The sequence below is a fragment of the Notechis scutatus genome, chromosome 2 (assembly GCF_049901735.1).
Source record: "Notechis scutatus isolate UNSWTSFEM ecotype Mainland chromosome 2, rNotScu1.2, whole genome shotgun sequence".
NCBI lineage: Eukaryota > Metazoa > Chordata > Lepidosauria > Squamata > Elapidae > Notechis > Notechis scutatus.
The window spans coordinates 10,044,301-10,064,821 of NC_142010.1; the positions used below are offsets into that span (position 1 = coordinate 10,044,301).

General features: G+C 44.3%; 1 protein-coding gene across 1 annotated transcript; it reads left to right on the plus strand.

The window, feature by feature from the left end:
- Nucleotides 1–6,049: 6,049 nt before the first annotated feature.
- Nucleotides 6,050–20,521, plus strand: LOC113426389 (uncharacterized). The gene is made up of 2 exons (XM_087953365.1): nt 6,050–7,687; nt 15,614–20,521. Exons 1-2 carry the CDS (start codon nt 6,244–6,246, stop codon nt 16,390–16,392), a joined length of 2,223 nt encoding a protein of 740 aa, XP_087809491.1. The 5' UTR covers nt 6,050–6,243; the 3' UTR covers nt 16,393–20,521.

Here is a 20,521-nt window from a genome sequence, read left to right on the forward strand (position 1 = left end):
CCTTCCTTCATCCCTCTGTCCCTTCCCCCTCCCTTCCTTTACCTTCCTGCCTCTCTCCTTCCTGCTTACCTCACTTCTTCCTTCTTTCCTTTCTTCCTCCCTCCCTCGCTCCTTCCTCCCTCTGTCCCTTCTCCCTTCCTTTACCCTCCTTTTTTTCCTTCTTTTTCCTTTCCTCCCAGCCCCCTCCCTCCTTTCTTCATCCCTTCCTTCTTCACTTCCTTCCTTCCTTCTCCCTCTCCCTTCTCCCTTCCTTCCTTTACCTTCCTGCCTTCCTCCTTCCTCTGTACCTCACTTCTTCCTTCTTTCTTTTCCTTTCCTTTCCTCCTCCCTCCCTCCCTCCCTTCCCCCTCTCTTCACATAGTCCTGTAGAGAAGGCACCTGCCACTTTATTAAACATCCCACATGAAATTGTACAGGCAGTCCTCGACTTACAATCACCATTGAGCCCAACATTTCTGTTGCTAAATGAGACAGTTGTTAAAGTGAGTTTTGGTCCCATTTTACCACCTTTGTCCCCACAGCTGTTAAGTGAATCATTGCACTGTTAACATTGCATTGTTAAGTTGGTATCACTGTTGTAAAGGGAATGTGGGGCCATGCATGTGCACGAACACTCACTCACCGGCCGGCCACTCATACGGCCCGGTGGCAATTAGGCCACAGCCCGGTAGTGGGCTGTGACCCACAGGTTGGGGGCCCCTGCTCAAGGACATTTCCCTGGGAGAAGAAAGCAGCTGCAAGAGTGACTTTCAAAAACGCCTCTTTTCAAACTGATTGGACGATAGAGGGGACCAGCAATGGGAAGCATCTGTGAGGGAAAAGCTATAGCAAAGGTCTTCAAACTTGGCAAGTTTAAGATTTGTGGACTTCAACTCCCAGAATTCTTGAGCCAACATGACTGGAGGGGGAATTCCGGGAGTTGAAGTCCACAAGTCTTAAAGCTGTCAAGTAGGAAGACCCCTGGTTTAGATTCATGTGTTTCAAGCATGGCCACCTTAAGACTTGTGGACTTCAACTCCCAGAATTCCTCCTCCAGTCATGCTAGCTCAGGAATTCTGGGAGTTGAAGTCCACAAGTCTTAAAGCTGTCAAGTAGGAAGACCTGTTTTAGATTCATGTGTTTCAAGCATGGCCACCTTAAGCCTTGTGGACTTCAACTCCCAGAATTCCTGAGCTAACATGACTGGAGGAGGAAGTCTGGGAGTTGAAGTCCACAAGTCTTAATAAAGCTGTCAAGTTTGAAGAGCCCTGAGCTATAGTGTTGTTCTGACCCAGATGTACTTCGTCAAATGTACTTCAACACAAACTTGTTTGAAAAGCAAAACCTATTTTAATGCAATGCTGGGAATTACTTTCATTTCCAGCCAGAACTAATTAAAAACTAGTTCCCCAAGATAAGCCCATGCTTGTCAGTGCTGGGGAATGTTACCAAAAACAGAAGTCTCCAAATTAATTATAACAGAACCCAACCGAAGTATCAGAAAAAAATGACCAGAATATACAGAGCTTCAATGAGGACTCGGAATGTATTGAATTGCTTTGCTTCCTGCAAAGAGTTCGTCCTTGAGGTCTGACTTTTATCCCTTATGGGAGGGGCAATCACCTCCCAGCCTTACTCTGAGTTGCCCCTTCTGTTTCAGCTGCTCTTGCCTTCTAGCAGCTCTGTGCACCCGTACACTGGGAACAGGCTCCCCTGGGTCCTCTGCCTCGCTGCTGCCAGACTCTGAAGGCTCCAAAGGCAGCACCCCACTCCGAGATGGTCCTGGCCTCATCCCTGCATCGGACACAGGACCCTCATCCGAGTCCTCTCCAGACTCCCTGATTGATCCCCTTTCTTCCTCACTGTCCGGCTCCACTGCCGGTCTCCACCAGCTGCTGGCAAACCACAACAAGTGTAGGGATTTGGCGTGCGGACATCAGTTCTGGCTTTGCTTTACTATATATCACTTGACCTTCAGTAAACGATACCTTTCTCAAAAAATGGAGGCAAGGATTCGCTCTTGCTTTAAGTTGAGGCGGGACTGATACCTAGTGAGAAGAAATTGGGTTTATATTTTGATTAGTGTAATAACTGTATAATGGTGACTTAGGCCTCCTCTTAAATTTACAGATGGTGTCAGGATGCTGGGAATAAACTCTCGGCGACCGATTCTTTGTGAATGGGAAACAACTGACGTGCAGATGATACGAGTAAGCTGATTGAAGAAGGAAATTCTTGGGAAATCGATCTGGAGGCAATCTTGGTGACTGGATCACCTGTTCTCTTTCCTGTATTCGAATATATCTCTCTCCCCTCACTGCGATGATCTCAATGCCTTTTGCAAGCAAAGGATTTTGGTGGAAGCAAAGCTAGTGTTGTGTTAGCCTTTGGGTCTAAATCAGGGGTGTCCAACCTTGGCAACTTTAAGACTTGTGGACTTCAACTCCCAGAATTCCTCAGCCACAAGTCTTAAAGTTGCCAAGGTTGGACACCCCTGGTCTAAATCAAGGGTCTTCAAACTTGGCAGCTTTAAGACTTGTGGACTTCAACTCCCAGAATTCCTGAGCTAATAGGACTAGAGGGGGAATTCTGGGAGTTGAAGTCCACAAGTCTTAAAGCTGCCAAGTTTGGGGAGCCCTGGTCTAAACAGTGCCATTTGTTTCTTTCAGGGTTGTGTAACCTTGGAGGAGGTGGATGTGCATTTCTCTGAAGAGGAGTGGGCGCTGCTAGATCCTGACCAGAAAGCTCTGCACAGGGAGGTCATGGAGCTGATTGGTGGGATTGTGGCCTCTCTTGGTGAGGATCCATCTTTCTTTTATAATAAATGCCAATCACATTTTAAGAGATATGTTTAAATACCCTGTTTCCCCCAAAATACGACCTACCCTGAAAGTAAGCCCTAGCTTGCTTTTTACATGTGTGCCCAATATAAGCCCTACCCCGGTCCATTTCTTCTGCAGCCAGCAAGGCTGGCAAGGCTTTCCTGAAGGACTTTGTAGTTGATTACAAAGCACCGGATCAATCCAGAGCTCTGTTATCTGCTGCAGAGGCCTTCAGGAAAGCCTGGCCAACTGCAGAAGAAGTTACTGAAAGCCTGTGACAGAGAAAAGGAGGTTGTTAGGAATGTAAGTCACCTAACAGTTGGGTTGGAAAATACATAAACCAGGATAGACATTTTAATACTGTCTCTTTAAGGGAATGCTAAAATTGTAATTGGGTGTGGTTCCTCAAACGGCCATAAGATGGAGCCAGAAACCTGGGTTGTTCTGTTCTGTTGTTGCTGAGAGTGTTACTGTTCCTGCATTTCCCTATTGACTGTTGCTGATCATAGTTCTTCTTGGATTTGATGTAAGTCTGTTACTAAACTGTTTATGATACTGGATTTTGTTATTTGGATTATCCCTGGACTGAAAACTGACTGCTTTAACCATGAATGACTTGGACTGCTTGTTGGACTTTGCTTAACCATTTACTGGAAGTAAAAACCTACATTTTATTATACAGTGTATCTGTGTGCTGGTTGTGAATTATTCCTCACCACTCTCACTACGCCTCCCTGTGTGCACTCATTCTCCTAACGAGGAATTACCTCAACAGAGGCCAAGGGTGACACGTGCAAGTGAGGTTAATCAGTGGATGACATCCCTTGAAAATAAGACCTCGTGCCTTTTTTGGTGGCAAAAAAATTGTAAGACAGGGTCTTAATTTTTGAGGAAACACAGTATTAAATTAGCAATATTTCAGTGGCAGAGGTCAGCCGAACTTTGTCTGATTCACTTTGTTTGCATTCACACAACCTATAAGGGTACAGTCAGGATTCTAGCAGTTACTCCAATTAAATCATGAGCCTTGAGCCACACTCCCAAAACTAAAAAGGATTTATTTGAAGTTAACATTCTATGTCCAGCACTAACCTGAGCGTAGCCAACTTTGAGACACTGTCACCCTTGATCCTGCTTTTCCCCCCTACCCCTCTGGATGTATCATCCAATGAAAAACGTCCATAGCCAAGAGTCATCAATCATGCTCTCCAATTAGATTTTTTTCGTGGCAGAAGATTCAGCCATCGAATCAGTCTTTGAAGAAAATATGAATGGAATGTACTTTTGGTTCCACACTGTTGCCTGCTCTTTGAAACTCCCCCCCCCCTTTCTTTCTGTTGTCAACTATAAAACGTGTATACAAAATGTGTTATGAGCTGACAGGTACAGGTAGCCCTCGATGTATGGCACAATGGAGCCCAGAATTTCTGCAGCTAAGCAAGACAGTAGTTAAGTGAGTTTTGCCCCATTTTATTACCTTTCTTGCCCTAGTTGTTAAGAGAATCGCTGCAGTTGTTTGTTGTGGCCCGCCAGTGGCCAGCGGAGCTGGCAGCAGATTCAAACAGTGAGGAGGTTGGGGAGGAACATGGACCAGTCCTAGAGTCTGGGGAAGGCTCTGACAAGTGCTCTGCATTGGAGGCAGAGATGGGGCCAGGGCCGTCTGACAGTTATCAGCTGCCTTCGGAGTCGGAGATCGGTGAGACAGAAGAACAGCTGGAGCCTGTTCCCAAAGTGCACATGCACAGAGCTGCCAGAAGAAGGGAACAGCTAAGGAACAAGAGCCGACTTGGAAGTAAAGCCACAGGTGGACGGTGAACGGCCCCTCCCATAGGGAATAAAAGAGGAGCGAAAGGGGAGGGCTTTTGCAGGAGACAATTAGTTCATTGGGGTGAAGATCTGTTCCTGCATTCTTGCCAATTATTATCTGCTACAGTGTGGTCTCTGAAAGATATCAGCCTGGCAACTCTCCAAGCCTGATAAAGGTCTGTAATACTGAAATATCTTGAAAGACTGTTGGCCAGGACTTTGCTGGAGAGGAATTCACTGTAAACTAAATAAAAGGGGTTTATCGGAATGAGGAGTCGGCTTCGTGCTATTGGGGAATCCTAGATCAGACATTTTTAAGTTAGTAACACAGTTGTTAAACTGGCTTCTCCATTGACTTTGCTTGTTCTGGTCACAGAAGGAATCACCTGATTCCATGACATTGCAACCCTCATAAATACGAGTCAGTTGTCTGAAATTTGATCACGTGACTATGGGGATGTGCCATTGCAACTTCAACGATCACTAAGTGAACTGTTGTAAGTTGAGGACTTACCCAGAGATATACCCAGAGCTGGGAATTGAATCAAGTTCCCCATAAGCCAGTCCTCCTGTACCCTGCTCATTTCAAATGCCCTTCGCATTTTACTCTCCTTTTTGCATATATTTTTTATTTTTAAATATATATAAGTATTGAATACATGAACAGTGTGAAATCTGGGTATCCTTAGCTTTGATGCCGAATAATAGTAATAATATTGACAATTTTAGTAATCTTAGTTGCATTGATCATCCTTACATCATTATAATAACATTATACATTATAGACTCATCTTTCAATTTCTAATCCTTTCTTTTACATACTGATTTTAAAATATTACATAGGAATATGCATAATATTTCCCCCCTTTCTAATTTCTACCTTGATTCTAAATCTTAATAACACAAATCTTATATTAGTAGGTATTCTATTTCTATCCATCATCTCTTGTCATTTTAATTTTTCTCTTCTTGTTGATTTTTGGAATATTTCCCATATTCCTTCCTTTGGATTTTGTATAAAATAGCATTAATCCAACTCCTATCATTATAGTAACAATATATATATATTACAATTAAGATTGTTAGCATTGTGGTATTTGCTCCACCATGTATTTATAATCCTTCTGTCAACTTATAAAACATTTTGTATACACATTTTATAGTTGACAACAGAAAGAAGGGGATGGGGTTCAAAGAACAGGTGGCAGTGTGGAATCCAAAGTACATTCCATTCATATTTTCTTCAAACACTGATTAGATGACGGAAGCTTCTGCCATACAAAAAACTAATTGGAGAACATGATTGATGACTCTTGGCTATGGATGTGTTTCGTTGGATGATATACCTGGGGGCGAAGCAGGATCAAGGGTGACAGTGAATTATGTATCTCAGAGTTGGCTATGCCCAGGTAAATGCCGGTAACATAGAATGTTACCTTCAAATAAATCTTTTTTAGTTTTGGGAATGTGGCTCAAGGCTCATGATTTAATTGGAGTAACTGCCAGAATCCTGACACCTTCATCATTTAGTCTCCTGTCAATACCTCTGAAACGTGTGTGATAAGATCACCCTACTTCCCATCTTCAATGTTTTCCATTCTTCCATCCACCTTAAATCTCTAGTGTGGATTATTTAATGAAAGGAAGCTCATTTACAGACTTAAGCTGTGACCATTTTCCCCCCATCTTTATTTCACAAGGTGATGAAAGGAAGGCCAACATTGACCATCGGTCAATACAAAAAAGAACCCTTGTAAGAAGACAATGTCGGATTTCTGGAAAGCGGTCCAATCAGAGGGCAAAATCAGACGGAGATCAGCTCTCAGAGACTGGAGACAAACCCCATCAATGTTCGGAGTGGGGAAAGGGCTTCCACCGGAAGAGAAACCTAGTGATTCATAAAAACAGTCAACCAAGGGAGAAACCCTATGAATGCTCAGAGTGTGGGAAATCGTTCAGCTCCAGCGCAGCCCTCGCCCGGCACCAAAGGACTCACACAGGGGAGAAGCCCTATACGTGTCCCAAGTGTGGGAAAAGCTTCCTTTACCGTTCGGATCAGAGGAGACACAGAAGGCAACACACGGGAGAGAAACCCTACCAATGTGACGAGTGTGGGAAATGTTTCCTCCGGAACACCAAACTGAGCATCCATCGAAGGACTCACACGGGAGAGAGGCCTTATAAGTGCCTGGAATGTGGGAAGTGTTTTACCGAGGGCGCTCAGTTAAGCAGGCATCGCATCATTCACACTGGGGAGAGGCCCTACAAATGTCCGGATTGCGAAAAGTGCTTCAACCGGAAGGAAAACCTGGCCCTCCATCAACGCACTCACACGGGGGAGAGACCCTATCAATGCTCAGAATGCGGGAAAAGCTTTGTATGGAATTCCCAGCTAAGTAGACATCAAATGTTGCACACCGGAGAGAGGCCGTATATCTGCCTGGCCTGCGGGAAATCCTTTGTCTGCAGCTCCGAGCTCCTGATCCACGAAAGGAATCACACCGGAGAGAAGCCCTATAAATGCCTGGAGTGTGGGAAGTGCTTTGTTTGCAACAGGCAACTCAACATCCATCAGAGAACTCACAGTGGAGAGAGACCCTATAAATGTCCAGAGTGCGAAAAATGCTTCAATCGGAAAGAAAACCTTGCTATCCATCAACGGACTCACACGGGGGAGAAACCCTACAGGTGCTCGGATTGTGGGAAGTGCTTCAGCTGGAATTCACAACTGAGTAGGCACCAACGAGCTCACACCGGCGAGAGGCCCTTTGCGTGCCCGGAGTGTGGGAAACGCTTCGTTTGCAGTTCGGACCTGATCAGGCATGGACGAAACCACACGGGAGAGAGACCTTACAAGTGCTCGGAGTGTGGAAAGGGTTATATTTGTAACACCCAGCTGAGTATACACCAGAGAACTCACACGGGGGAGAAACCCTATAAATGCTTGGAGTGTGGGAAAAGTTTCAGCGAGAACAGCTCCCTCACTTCCCATTACCAGATCCACACTGGAGAGAAACCCTATAAATGCCCCAAGTGTGAAAAATGTTTTGCTCGTGGTTCTGACCTTATTAAACACGAAAAAAATCACGTGGGGAAAAAATCCTAATGATCCACGGACTTTGGAAAGAACTTTAATCAGAAGGCAAATGTTACTTCTCATGTAAGAATTTAGACTGAGGAGAAACTGGTCAGAGGATAGGATGTCAGAAAAATTCTCTTCTCAGCTTGCAATTTTTAATCAGTGGAACTGCTGGCCTCAAGAAGTTGTGGGTGCTCCAACGCCAGGATTTTTAAGAAGAGATTGGGTAGCCATTTGTCTGAAATGGCATAGGGTTTCCTGCTTGAGCAGGGAATTGGACTAGAAGACCTCCAAGGTCCCTTCCAACTCTCTTCTTCTGTTAATCTGTTACTCTTCTGTTGTTCTTCTGTATTTCTGTCATTCTATAGTTCTTTCTATCATTCTGAAATACACAAATGAAAGCATTTTTGAATTTCTGTCTCAGCACAAAGAGATGAGCTCACCTAATGGCTTACAGAAAAGGTTTCTCTCTTAGGATGTGGTTTAAAGTTTATTTGAATGCATGAAGAAATCTTCCCAGCCAATTGTAAAAGAGAAAAACAAGAAATTTCCCATCCCACCCCCCCTTAATATCTATGGCCGTGATGGCGAACCTGTGGCACGCAGTGCCATTTGTGCTGGCATGCGAGCTGCAGGCAAACTTACCTGACTGTGCATGTGCGAGCCTCACAGCTGATTTTCAGCCAGTTTGAGGCCTTTTTCGACCTCCCAGAGGCTTGAGGAAGAGTTCTGCAGGCTTTGCAGGATGAAAATTAGGCCCGTTTCTAAAATATCGGAAGTGACAAAACGGGCCTAGTTTTCAGCCTGCAGAAGCCTTCCTCAGGTCTCTGGGAAAAGGCTGAAAAAGGCCTCAAACCAGCCGAAAATCAGCTGTGAGGCGCAGTGCAGGTAAGGGGGCAGCAGGGGTGGGTGGGGATTATGCGCGCGTGTGTAGCGGGAGTGGGGGGGCGCATTGCCTTCTGGGTGCTGGCACACGAGCGTGCAAGTGCGCACACAGTTTTTGGCACAGGAGCCCAAAAAGTTTAGCCACCTCTGATCTGTGGAGATTCTCAGTCATCCAGGTCATAGTTGTCTCAAAGGTGCTTTTTTTCAGGAAGCAACTGGATTTCCTTTGTTTTTCTTTGAAGACATTTCAATTCTCATCCAAGAAGCTTCCTTGGGAGAAGCAAAACGTCTCCAAGGAAAAACAAAGGAAGTCCAGTTGCCTCTTGAAAAAGCTCCATTGGGACACCCCCCTCCCCTTAAAGCTGATAATGCTAATATCCTCCACCAAATGTAGAAGTATGTTGGTATGTCCCATTTAATTCATGGTTTGTTTTAACAAGAATGAGTTGGTGAATTCCTCTTTCCCTTTCCCTGACCCATATTTCAATAAAACACAGACAATGTCATCCATATTAAAGTCATGCTTTTAAAAAAAAAACATTGGCAAGTGTGTTAAAAAAAAAACTCCACATAAGTTTCTTAGTCCCTCAGGATGGAAAATCAAGGGATATAAAGAAACTGGGGTTGAGAGATAAGGCCTGTTTTTTTTTTTTATTAAGGTGCTATCATAAGTACAAGCTGGGTTGATATTCTACTTAAAGCACCAGGTTCAACATCAGGAGAATGTGAGTTTTATAAGGACCAGGGGAGACATGATAGCAGTGTTCCAATATTTGAGGGGCTGCCACAGAGAGGAAGGGGTCAAGCTATTTCCCAAAGCACCCAAAGGCCAGACAAGGAATAATGGATGGAAACTGAACAAGGAGAGATTTCAGCTGGAAATAAGGAGAAACTTTCTGACAGTGAGAACAATCAACCAATGGAACAGAAGTTGCCCTCGGAAGTTGTGGGAGCTTCATCACTGGAAGCTTTCAAGAAGAGACTGGACTGTCATTTGTCAGAAATGGTGTAGGGTCTCCTGCTTGGGCAGGGGGCGGTTGGACTAGATGACCTACAAGCTCCCTTCCAACTCTGTTAATCTGTTAATCATTCAACATGGCTGGCTGGGGAATTCTGGGAGTTACCAGCCCATATATCAACCCTGCTATTCACTCCAGATTTAACTAGTCTGCTAATTGTATTATGATTTTTCCCCCAAAAAATATTTTGATAAATTGATGTAGAGAGTAAGAAAAATGACCTGGAAAGAAATATGAGCAGTCCCAGGTTGCATTAACAGAGGGATAGAATCAAGTGTCATTCTTCTGATCAATGCAGTCAAGACTCTAAAAGTTTGCTCAAGTTCAAGAATCCTTTTATTGAGTACATCATGTTGGCATTTGGAAAGGTGAAGCTAGCTCTATAGTACCACGCTCAGGGATAATTAAAAGAATAAGATTTCCCCTCCTCCTTGTGTCCTTTAGGTCAGGGGTCTCCAACCTTGGCATGCACTAGCTGAGGAATTCTGGGAGTTGAAGTCCCCAAGTTGTAAAGTTGCCAAGGTTGGAGACCCCTGGCTTTAGGTCATATGGGCCAATCAGGTCAGCCACCGCTTGGGTAAGACAGGTATACATTGACATGACCTTGGTTCACATGCTAGCTGGTAGATGTTTTGACTAGCAGCTGAGGCACCACATTCCTACGTTTCCCCAGTGGCCAGACAAGAAACAATGGATGGAAACTAATCCAGGAGAGAAGCAACCTGGAATTAAAGGAGAAATTTTCTTTCTTTCTTTTTTGAATTTTTTTTATTTTGACAACAAACATAAACAAATACAAACATAAAGCAGTAAATAAAACCTTCTTTCAATTGTACAGTGTGTCAGTTGGTACATATCTCTTGTGCATAATATCAACAGTCTTTCCCTCTAAAGTTTAGATTAAAATTCATATTATAAAAAAAACTATATCATGTTATCTTATTGTTAAATCATTAGACTAATTAGAAATTTACTTCATCTTTTTCAAGCAAATTATAATTCTTTCCATAGTAATCAATTATAGTATATTATTTAATTGTGTTATCCTTACTATTATGTTATAATTAAAATATAATATGTTTCATTTCTCTATTTTCTTATCTAGCCATTGATAAAATAAATCCCATATTTTATAATATTCCCTTTTTTCTTGCTCTCTAATTGCCAATGTCAATCTACTCATTTCTGCACATTCTATTATTTTCTTTATCACCCCCTCTTCTATCAGAATTTTTTTCACTTTTCCAGTTTTTAGCAAATACAATTCTAGCTGCTGTTAATACATTTATAATCAGATATATCAATTCTTTACTATATCCTTCAGATTAAATACCCAATAAAAATATCTCTGGTTTCAAGCCTATATGTTGTTTTGTCATTTTTTTCCAACCATGTATGAATTTTAGTCCAGTATCTTTTGGCTTCCACACACATCCACCATATATGGTAATATGATCCAGGTATAAGGAGAAATTTTCTGACAGTGAGAACAATCAAGCAATGCCTCCAATGCCTCTGGAAGCTTGCCTCCAGAGTCCAGAAGTTGTGGGTGCTGCATCTCTGGAGGCTTTTAAGAAGAGACTCAACAGCCATTTGCCTGGAATAGTTTATGTATTTATTTTATCTATTTGTTTATCAAACATGTACAAGGAAGCAAGTGTAGGTAGGAACATAAACAGGAACAAAGGAAGTAAATACAGATAAATGGGGACAATAAGACAGGGACGGTAGGCATGCAAGTGCGCTTATGCACGCCTCCTTTAAGGACCTCGTAGGAATGGGGTGAGGTCCACGGTAGACAGTTTGAGGTGGAAGCTGCAAGGGGTTGAGGGTGTAACAACAGAGTCAGGTAGGGCGTTCCAGGCATTGACCACTGTTGCTGAAGTCGTATTTTCTGCAATCGAGTTTGGAGCGGTTTACCTTGATTTTGTATCGGTTGTTTGCTCGTGTATTATTGTGATAGAAGCTGAAGGAGTTGTTGACAGGCAAGACGTTGTAGCAGACAATTTTGTGTACTATGCTCAAATCAGACCGCAGGTGGCGCAGTTCCAGATTGTCCAAGCCCAAAATTTCAAGCCTGGAGGCATAGAGAATTTTATTGTGGGTGGAGGAGTGGAGTTAATAGAATAGCATGGGATCTCCTGCTTGAGCAGGGGGTTGGACTAGAAGACCTCCGAGGTCCCTTCCACCTCTGCTATTCTGTAATTCCTTGAGGCCACCAAATCTTGAGACGGAGCTTAAACATGCATAGGTTACAAGGCATCGCATCCTAGAGCTCTTCGGTCATGGAGGGGTTAAGGAATAAAAGAGGGATTCCTAGAGAGGAAGGAAATAGGGGCAGAGTGAAATGGAGGACTGAGTCTTTCCAGTGAAGGCCCGCCCTGCTTCTGGCAGAAATGCAGGAGGCCCGAGGGCAGCATCAGTGCTCTGTGCAGGTTGCATCCTGTGCTTGCAAACTCTGGCAGGCAGCAGCAGCAGCTGCTGCAGCCTCTGATCCCATCTCTGACTCCCATTTCTGACTCCCATCCGTCAGAAATGGTGTAGGGCCTCCTGCTTAGGCATGGGGTTGGACTAGATGACTTACAAGGTCCCTTCCAACTCTGGTTATCTGTTATCTGATCGCCTCTCCGAAGAGCATCTGGTAAGCAACCTGCTTGCAGAGCAGCCCAATGCAACCTGGCCGTGCCTTCTGGGTCATCCCGCATCAGCACCATGGGCTGGGCGGTCCCTGCTTTGGCCATCGCTAGCCGGGCGTGCAGTTTGCTCAGTGTTGCCAGTCACCTGGCGAGGGGGGTGGAGGGTGGACCTGAACCCAGGTTTCCCTGGTCCTGTGGACGATGGGTTGTTGTTGATCAAGTCAGTGTCAATTGGGAGCCACCACATAGCTAGAGAGATTTTTTCTCTTGGATGATCTGTCCTTACGCCTCTTTGTTTTTACCGAGTAGATTGATACACCTTTATAGAAATGGATTGCACAGGCGCAGTATATGTGGTACCTGGCTCAATAGTAGTAACTGTGAGAGGGGTCTCGGAGTCCTAGTGGACAACCATTTAAATATGAGCCAGACGTGGGCTGCAGGTGCCAAAAAAGCCAGCACAATTCTAGGCTGCATAAACAGAGGGATAGAATCAAGATCACGTGAAGTGTTAATACCACTTTATAATGCTTGGGTAAGGCCACACTTGGAATACGGCCTCCAGTTTTGGTCACCAAGCTGTTAAAAAAGATGGAAAGAGTGCAGAGAAGAGCAACAAAAATGATTAGGGGACTGGAGGCTAAAATATATGAAGAACGGTTGCAGGAACTGAGTATGTCTAGTTTAATGAAAAGAAGGACTAGGGGAGATATGATAGCAGTCTTCCAATATCTCAGGAGCTGCCACAAAGAAGAGGGAGTCAAGCTATTCTCCAAAGCACCTGAGGGCAGAACTAGAAACAATGGGTGGAAACTAATCAAGGAGAGAAGCAACTTAGAACTAAGGAGGAAATTTCCTGACAGTTAGAAAAATTAATCAGTGGAGCCTGTCTGCAGGGCACCGAATATGCCAAAGGGAGCTTAGTCGAATATGTTCTGACTTAGGCTACACAAGAATCCTTGTCCCCTTTTTAGTAGGCTAATGTGAATTCCTAGCATTCATATCCAGCAAAGTCCTGGCAAACAGTCTTTCAAGAGTGATTTACAATCACAGACCTTATCAGGCTTGGAGAGTTGCCAGGCCAATAGCTTCCAAGCGCGACACTGTCTGTACCACAAAATACTTGGCAAGGAGTCGAGAACAAATCTTCACCCTAATTAAATAAACTAATTGTCTCTCACAAACACCACTCCCCTTTTGCTCCTCTTTATTTCCTATGGGAGGGGCCACTCACCATCCACCTGTGCCTTTACTCCCAAGTCGATCCTTGTTCCTTGGGTGTTCCCTTCTTCTGGCAGCTCTGCACATGCGCACATCGGGAACAGGCTCCAGCTGTTCTTTTGCCTCACTGATCTCCGACTCCAAAGGCAGCTAATAACTGTTGGACGGCCCTGGCCCTGGCCCCATCTCTGCCTCTGATGCAGAACACTTGTCAGAGCCTTCCCCAGACTCCAGGACTGGGCCATGTTCCTCCCCAACCTCCTCACTGTCCCAGTCTGCCGCCAGCTCCACCGGCGGGCCACAACAGAATAATGCTTACTTACAGCTTGACCCAGATTTTGCCCAGTAGGAAAAGCCTGGCATGGGATGGGTGCAAGGGAAACATTTCTGTCCTTTCAGGGTCTGGTGACGTTGGATAAGGTGGCTCTCGGCTTTACAGAGGAGAAGTGTGAGCTGCTGGATCTGGAGGAGAAAGCTTTGCATGAAGAAGTGATGGAGGAGATTAAGGGGATCGTGGTTTCTCTCGGTAAGCCTCCCTCCCCCCCTTTGACGCTCGTTTCTCAAGACCAGCATGTCAAAGCCATCCTGTTTATTTTTTTTAAACAGTCAGCAATGCTTCTCTGAGTTCAGGACAATCCATCCAGAAAGACGCCTTTGAACAACTGCGGTTGAATTTGCAGGATATCTTAACATTCTCCATCCCGCAGGCAGAGAAGCAATCCTTCAAAGCTTTACAAAAGGCAACAGGGTAGAAAGCAGCCTGATCTCAGGATCATGATCTTCCAAAGGATGAGGAGAAAGAAACGGCTCTCCTTCAGGCCCAAACAGTCAATACCACTTAGCTGACGGTACCTACAGATTAAAAATGATGGTTTTATTCATCGTATCCTTGGGTAGTACATACTGGTCCATTTTATTATTGTAAATTGCCATGAATGTGAAAGTTTGGCAGAGCAGAAACTCAAGAAATAAATACTCTGTTTCCCCGAAAATACAACCTACCCTGAAAGTAAGTCCTAGATCGATTTTTACACGTGCGCCCAAAATAAGCCCTAATTAAGTTCACACCCACTCCAGAGTGGACAGGTAAAAATTAAGCTGGGGTGAGGATGGGGGGGGGGGGTGGAGCTGCCCTACTACTTACCTTTGGACAGTTGTAGCCAGGCTTCACACCTGCCTTGCTGACCCATTTTTTCTGTAGCAGGCAAGGCTGGCAAGACTTTCCTGAAGGTTGATAACAGAGCTCCGGATCAATCCGGAATTCTGTTATCGACTGCAGAGGCCTTCAGGAAAGCCTTGCAGGCCGCAGAAGAAGAAATTCCTGAAGGCCTCTGACAGTGAAAAGGAGGCCAGGGCCGACATGTGCAAGTTAAGTTAATCAGTGGATGACAATAAGACCGAAAATAAGACCTGGTGCCTTTTTTGGTGGCAAAAAAATATAAGACAGGGTCTTATTTTGGGGAAAACAAGGTAACAGGGACACTTGAGGTTTTATTATTTGCTAGAACCAGTCTCTATTTGCTGGGAGTCAATTCTGACTGTGGAGATGCTATGACAGTCATAAGTGTTAGGACCGGTCATAAATCGCATTTTTTCAGTGTCATCTTAACTCCGAATAGTTGTTGAACAAATGGATGTAAGTTGATGTAGCTGTTTTAGAGATTTTGACCTTTCAACTAATTGATCCTTCTAAAGTTTTTAAATGTATTTTTGATGTATACCGATTTGTGTACATTCAAAGCGACAATAAAGTTATACTAAGTCTAAAAAAACTTTTAAATGACCAACGGAGTTTGTTTTTGTGAACTGCACAGTCCCTGATTTGAGTATTTGCTTAAAAAAAAACTTTCGTACATGTCAAAATCTCTCTCATCTTTGATTCCTTGTCATTCTCTTTTCTGCACATTCTTTGATTTTTACTTCTTAATATGAATTCTTTTTTTTTTTCCCCAGAGGCTGAGGGACAGCAGAATGGGTCCATAGAAGGGCCAAGTGATTTATTTTTTGAAGGAATCGGAAGCGAAGTAGAGAGAAAAAAGAAAATAACAAACTCTGCATTGAACAGTGAGGCCTGTGAAGGGCGAATAGAGAAAGCAATGGGAGAAAATGAGTGTCTGGTGTGTGGGAAGATCTCTAGTTGCAAATCCTCCCTTTATCTCCACATGGGATCCCACACGGGGGAAAAACCATTCCGGTGCCAGGTATGCGGCAAGAGCTTCAAGAGGAGAGATATCCTGATTTCCCACCACCGAACACACACAGGCGAGAAACCCTACAAATGTTTCAAATGTGGAAAATGCTTCAGCGACGTCAAATACCTCAGCTCCCATAAAAAGATCCACACGGGCGAGAAGCCGTACAAATGCAAGGAGTGCGGGAAGGGCTTCAGCCAGAGTGCCAGCCTCACTTCCCATCTCCGGATCCACACGGGCGAGAAGCCATACCAATGCCCGACCTGCGGGAAGGCTTTCGCTCAGCAGTCGAACCTCAACTCCCACCAGATCAGTCACACCGGGGAGAAACCCTACGAATGCCTGGAGTGCGGGAAGAGGTTCAGCCATGGGGCAAGCCTCACCCACCATCAACAGCTCCACACCGGAGAGAAGCCATACGGATGCCTGGAGTGCAGGAAGAGCTTCAGCAGTAGCAAGAATCTCATTTCCCATCAAAGAATCCACACCGGGGAGAAACCGTACACGTGCTTGAAGTGCGGGAAGAGTTTCGGCCAGAAGGTGTATCTCATCACTCACGAAAGGATCCACACGGGAGAGAAACCCTATAAATGCCTCGAATGTGGGAAATGCTTCACCAGCGGCAAATACCTTCTTTCCCACCAGAAGGTCCACACCGAGGAGAAGCCGTATGCATGCCTGGACTGCGGGAAGAGCTTTCGCCTGAAGATGCAACTCGCCACTCATCAAAGGACTCATGGGGGAGAAACCTGAAAGTGGCGAATGCCAGTGGTGGAATTCTACCAGTTCGGCCCAGTTCGACTGAACAGGTAGCTCCAAAGATCATCTGTGAGCGAACCAGTTTGCTCTGGTGATCAGCTGCTGGGCCCTTCCACCACCCTGGCTCTATTTTTACCTTTATTTTCAAGCTCAGCTGCTGCGCGCGGCACATCGGATTGCCGCGCGTCGGCTGTTTTACACACAGGCTTGCAGCAGAAGATGAGTTGCAAACACTGCACACGCACAAAGCACGTGTTTGGTGTGTGCATGTGCAAAGCGCACATGTGCACCCCAAGCACGTGCTCACACCGAACCAGTAGGATAATGTTTTAAAACCCACCACTGGTGAATGCTGCTTGGGAGGAGAAGCAAAAGGGGTAAGGCTCACGACTTTGAGGTCCAGGTAGTTCTCAACTTAAAACAACCACAACGGAGCCCAAAATTTACGTTGCTAAGCGAGACAGTTGTTAAATGAGTTTTGCCCCGTTTAACACTACCTTTCTTTTCACAGTTGGATCCCTGCGGTTCTTAAGTTAGTAACATGGTTATTGAGCAAGTCTGGCTTCCTCATGGATGCAAAAGGCGATCGCCTGACCCCAGGACACTGTAACCATCATAAATATGAACCAGTGTCAGGCGCCTGAATTTTGATCACATGACCATGGGGATGCTGCATCGGATGAAAGTGTGAAAAACAGTCATAAATCACTTTTTTTAGTGCCGTTGTAACTTTGAATGATAAGGGACGTGGTGGCTCAGTGGCTAAGACGCTGAGCTTGTCGATCAGAAAGGTCGGCAGTTCGGTGGTTCGAATCCCTAGCGCCGCGTAATGGAGTGAGCTCCCATTACTTGTCCCAGCTTCTGCCAATCTAGCAGTTCGAAAGCATGTAAAAAAGGCAAGTAGAAAAATAGGGACCACCTTTGGTGGAAGGTAATAGCGCTCCATGCGCCTTCGGGTGTTGCCAGCCACATGACCACGGAGACGTCTTCGGACAGCTCTGGTTCTTCAGCTTTGTAACGGAGATGAGCACCGCCCCCTAGAGCTGGAAATAACTAGCACAAGATATCTTTTGTCTAACTTACTTAGGCTGCTGTTTCCCCTCCTGTCTCCCAAGGTTATCCTCACAGACTATTACAGAGTTGGGTGGATGAAGATTTGAGGTGCAAAGGACCCCTAGAGAGCAACAAAAGAGTTTTTAGGGGGGTGTCTCTTTCCTGCCATCTAGTGGTCTTATTGATCCTTGCAGATCAACTAAGCCCTGGGCAAAATGAGAATTATTCTGTTCTTAAACCTCTTGCCACAACAGGATAAACACATTCAGAAGAGAAGTGGCTCAAATAAATGGTGGAATGCCTTAGATTCCGGGCATTTCATCATCCCCCTACAAACCCCACACGTGTTATGATGTAACAACTCCGTTGAATACACAACGGTGATTTTGGTGAATCCTTCCTGGGGATGTGTCCGAAGACTTTTTGAAATTGCAATGAATCTAGAGGGCTACAGTGGCTTTGAAGAAGATTCCAGCAATTAACAGATTGGTTTTTTTGAACCAACCAGAGTGTTTTAAAGGGATAACCCAAAAAGTTGTTTAAGAACCTTTTCTGAGATCTGCCTGCTGAGCTGTGGTGGTGCAGTGGTTAGAATGCAGTATTGCAGTATGACTCTGCTGACTGCCAGAGGTTCGATTCTCACCAGCTCAAGGTTGACTCAGCCTTCCATCCTTTTGAGGAGGGTAAAATGAGGACCCAGATTGTTTGGAGGCAATATGCTGACTCTGTAAACTGCTTAGAGAGGGCTGTAAAGCACTGAGAAGCGGTATATAAGTCTAAGGGCTATTGCTATTCTAATGGAGAAACCTGGCTTTATCCAAGCTTGGGTGGAGACCCAGAAGAAGAAAAGGCATCTCACATCCAGCTCTGGTAGACCTACAGTTGAACGGGACAAAAGAAAAGGTCTTCTGTACCATACCTGTGGAATTCCCTGCTCCCTTTCTTCATGTTCTTTTACCAAATGTGACTATATCTTTATTTATGGTGTGGTTCGTTCCATGTAGACATAGTTTTTATATGATGTTTTACTTTGTGTTCCATCTGTCTGTGTTTGCTATATAACACTAGTCCGTTGTCATTTTCGAAATGACTCTGGTATTCGTTAAAATTGTTGCTAGTTATCCTAAGAGGGACGCGGTGGCTCAGTGGCTAAGACGCTGAGCGTGTCGATCGGAAAGATCGGCAGTTCGGCAGTTCGAATCCCTAGCACTGCATAGCAGAGTGAGCTCCCATTACTTCGTTCCAGCTTCTGACAACCTAGTAGTTCGAAAGATGTAAAAAAATGCAAGTAGAAAAATAGGGACCACTTTGGTGGGAAGATAACAGCATTCCATGCATCTTCAGCGTTTAATCATGCCGGCCACATGACCACGGAGACGTCTTCGGACAGCACTGGCTCTTCAGCTTTGTAACGGAGATGAACACCGCCCCCTAGAGCCAGAAACGACTAGCACTTGTCAAGGGTTGTCCATGAATTTTTGCTGTGGCACCCAGTGTACCGTTAGTTACCCTAAATTGTAAGTGAACACTAGAAAATCAAGGTACATTATAAATAATAATGTTACTATTAAAATATTGTGCGATTTCCAAATAGAAACTGAGTACATAACACACCGGATTCAACTGTGGTTGAAAGGTGTAGATAATGGATGTGGCAATTAGTAGTAGAATAGTAGAATAGAAGACAAAGAATTGGAGAAGATCACGAAGTCTCAAGATCTGAAAATTAAAGTTGAAAGATCAAGGCATAAACTGGCCATCGTGGGCTCAGCAGCTAACGGTACACTGGGTGCCACAGCAAAAATTCATGGACAACCCTTGACAATTGCAAAAGGCGACACTGCTTGGATCCACACATATGTTACACTGATACACTACCATTCTTGGTTCTTGGGAATAACTCAAATGAGAATCAAGGCCAACAGTAGCTAAAGAACTGGCAGCTGTGTTTTCCTGCTATGCATGATAATATTTGATAAGAAAGAGGCTTTTTTTAATGCATCAACAGCAAAATGAATTAGGATAGATAAGTATGTTGGGAGTACCAGTTGACAAAGAAATTATTCTGACTATAGATAAATATGAGGATTTTTTCTAATGAACTAATGGAAGTTTTGCTACCTTTAGAAGAAACTCCTTGTCACCCTTCAAGATTTTCTTCCTTTGCTTTGCATCTCTCGGCTGTCATAAGTAACAGGGGGAGGAGGGGGGATATGGTTATGGGAAGCGAGCTGGAGGTGTTACAAAACAGAACTGTATAAGTTGTGGGGGGAAGGTTCTTGCTTAGGCTTCTATCCTATGCGCAGCTGCAACTCTTTATCAAACTATGTCAAGGTCAACGGACAGAGGCCTCATCACTACCTGGAGATGCCCACATGATGATATACACAACTTTTAATTGGATGAGCCAATTGAGGGTGGGAAGGTTGCCATCACTTTGTATATGTGATTTACATGCTCATTTTCTCAGATTCAGAATTCTTTTGTTGCTACCGCTTGATTTCTAGTAAAAGATATCTTTGCTCTAATTAATGGAGTCTAAGTATTTCTTTCTTGGATTTTGAATAGAGCACCAGCTGACACTCCTTATCAATTCCATACAGCAGTGGCTTTAAACAATAACCTTTGTGAGTGGCCTCTTCTTAAAGAGACAAATATAAGAATTGTGGGATTTAGGATAGATATAAAATATCATAATATGAAGGTCCTTTTTTTTCAAGAGGCAACTAGACTTTCTGGTTTTTCTTTTGAAGACATTTCGCTTCTCATCCAAGAAGCTTCTTCAACACTTGGATGAGAAGTGACACCTCTTCAAAGAAAACAGAGCTGAAGAAGCTTTTTGGATGAGAAGCAAAACATCTTCAAAGAAAAAATTAGAAAGTCCAGTTGCCTCCTGAAAAAAAAAAAAGCACCTTTGGGACAACCATGACCTGGGATGACTGAGAATGTCCATAGACATCATAATATGAAGGAATTCTCGAGCAAATTGTTAAAGCAGCTGCAAGATAGAAATTGCTGTCATTGTGACCATATTTTAAACCCTCTTGGATTTGGAGCTATCAAGATAATG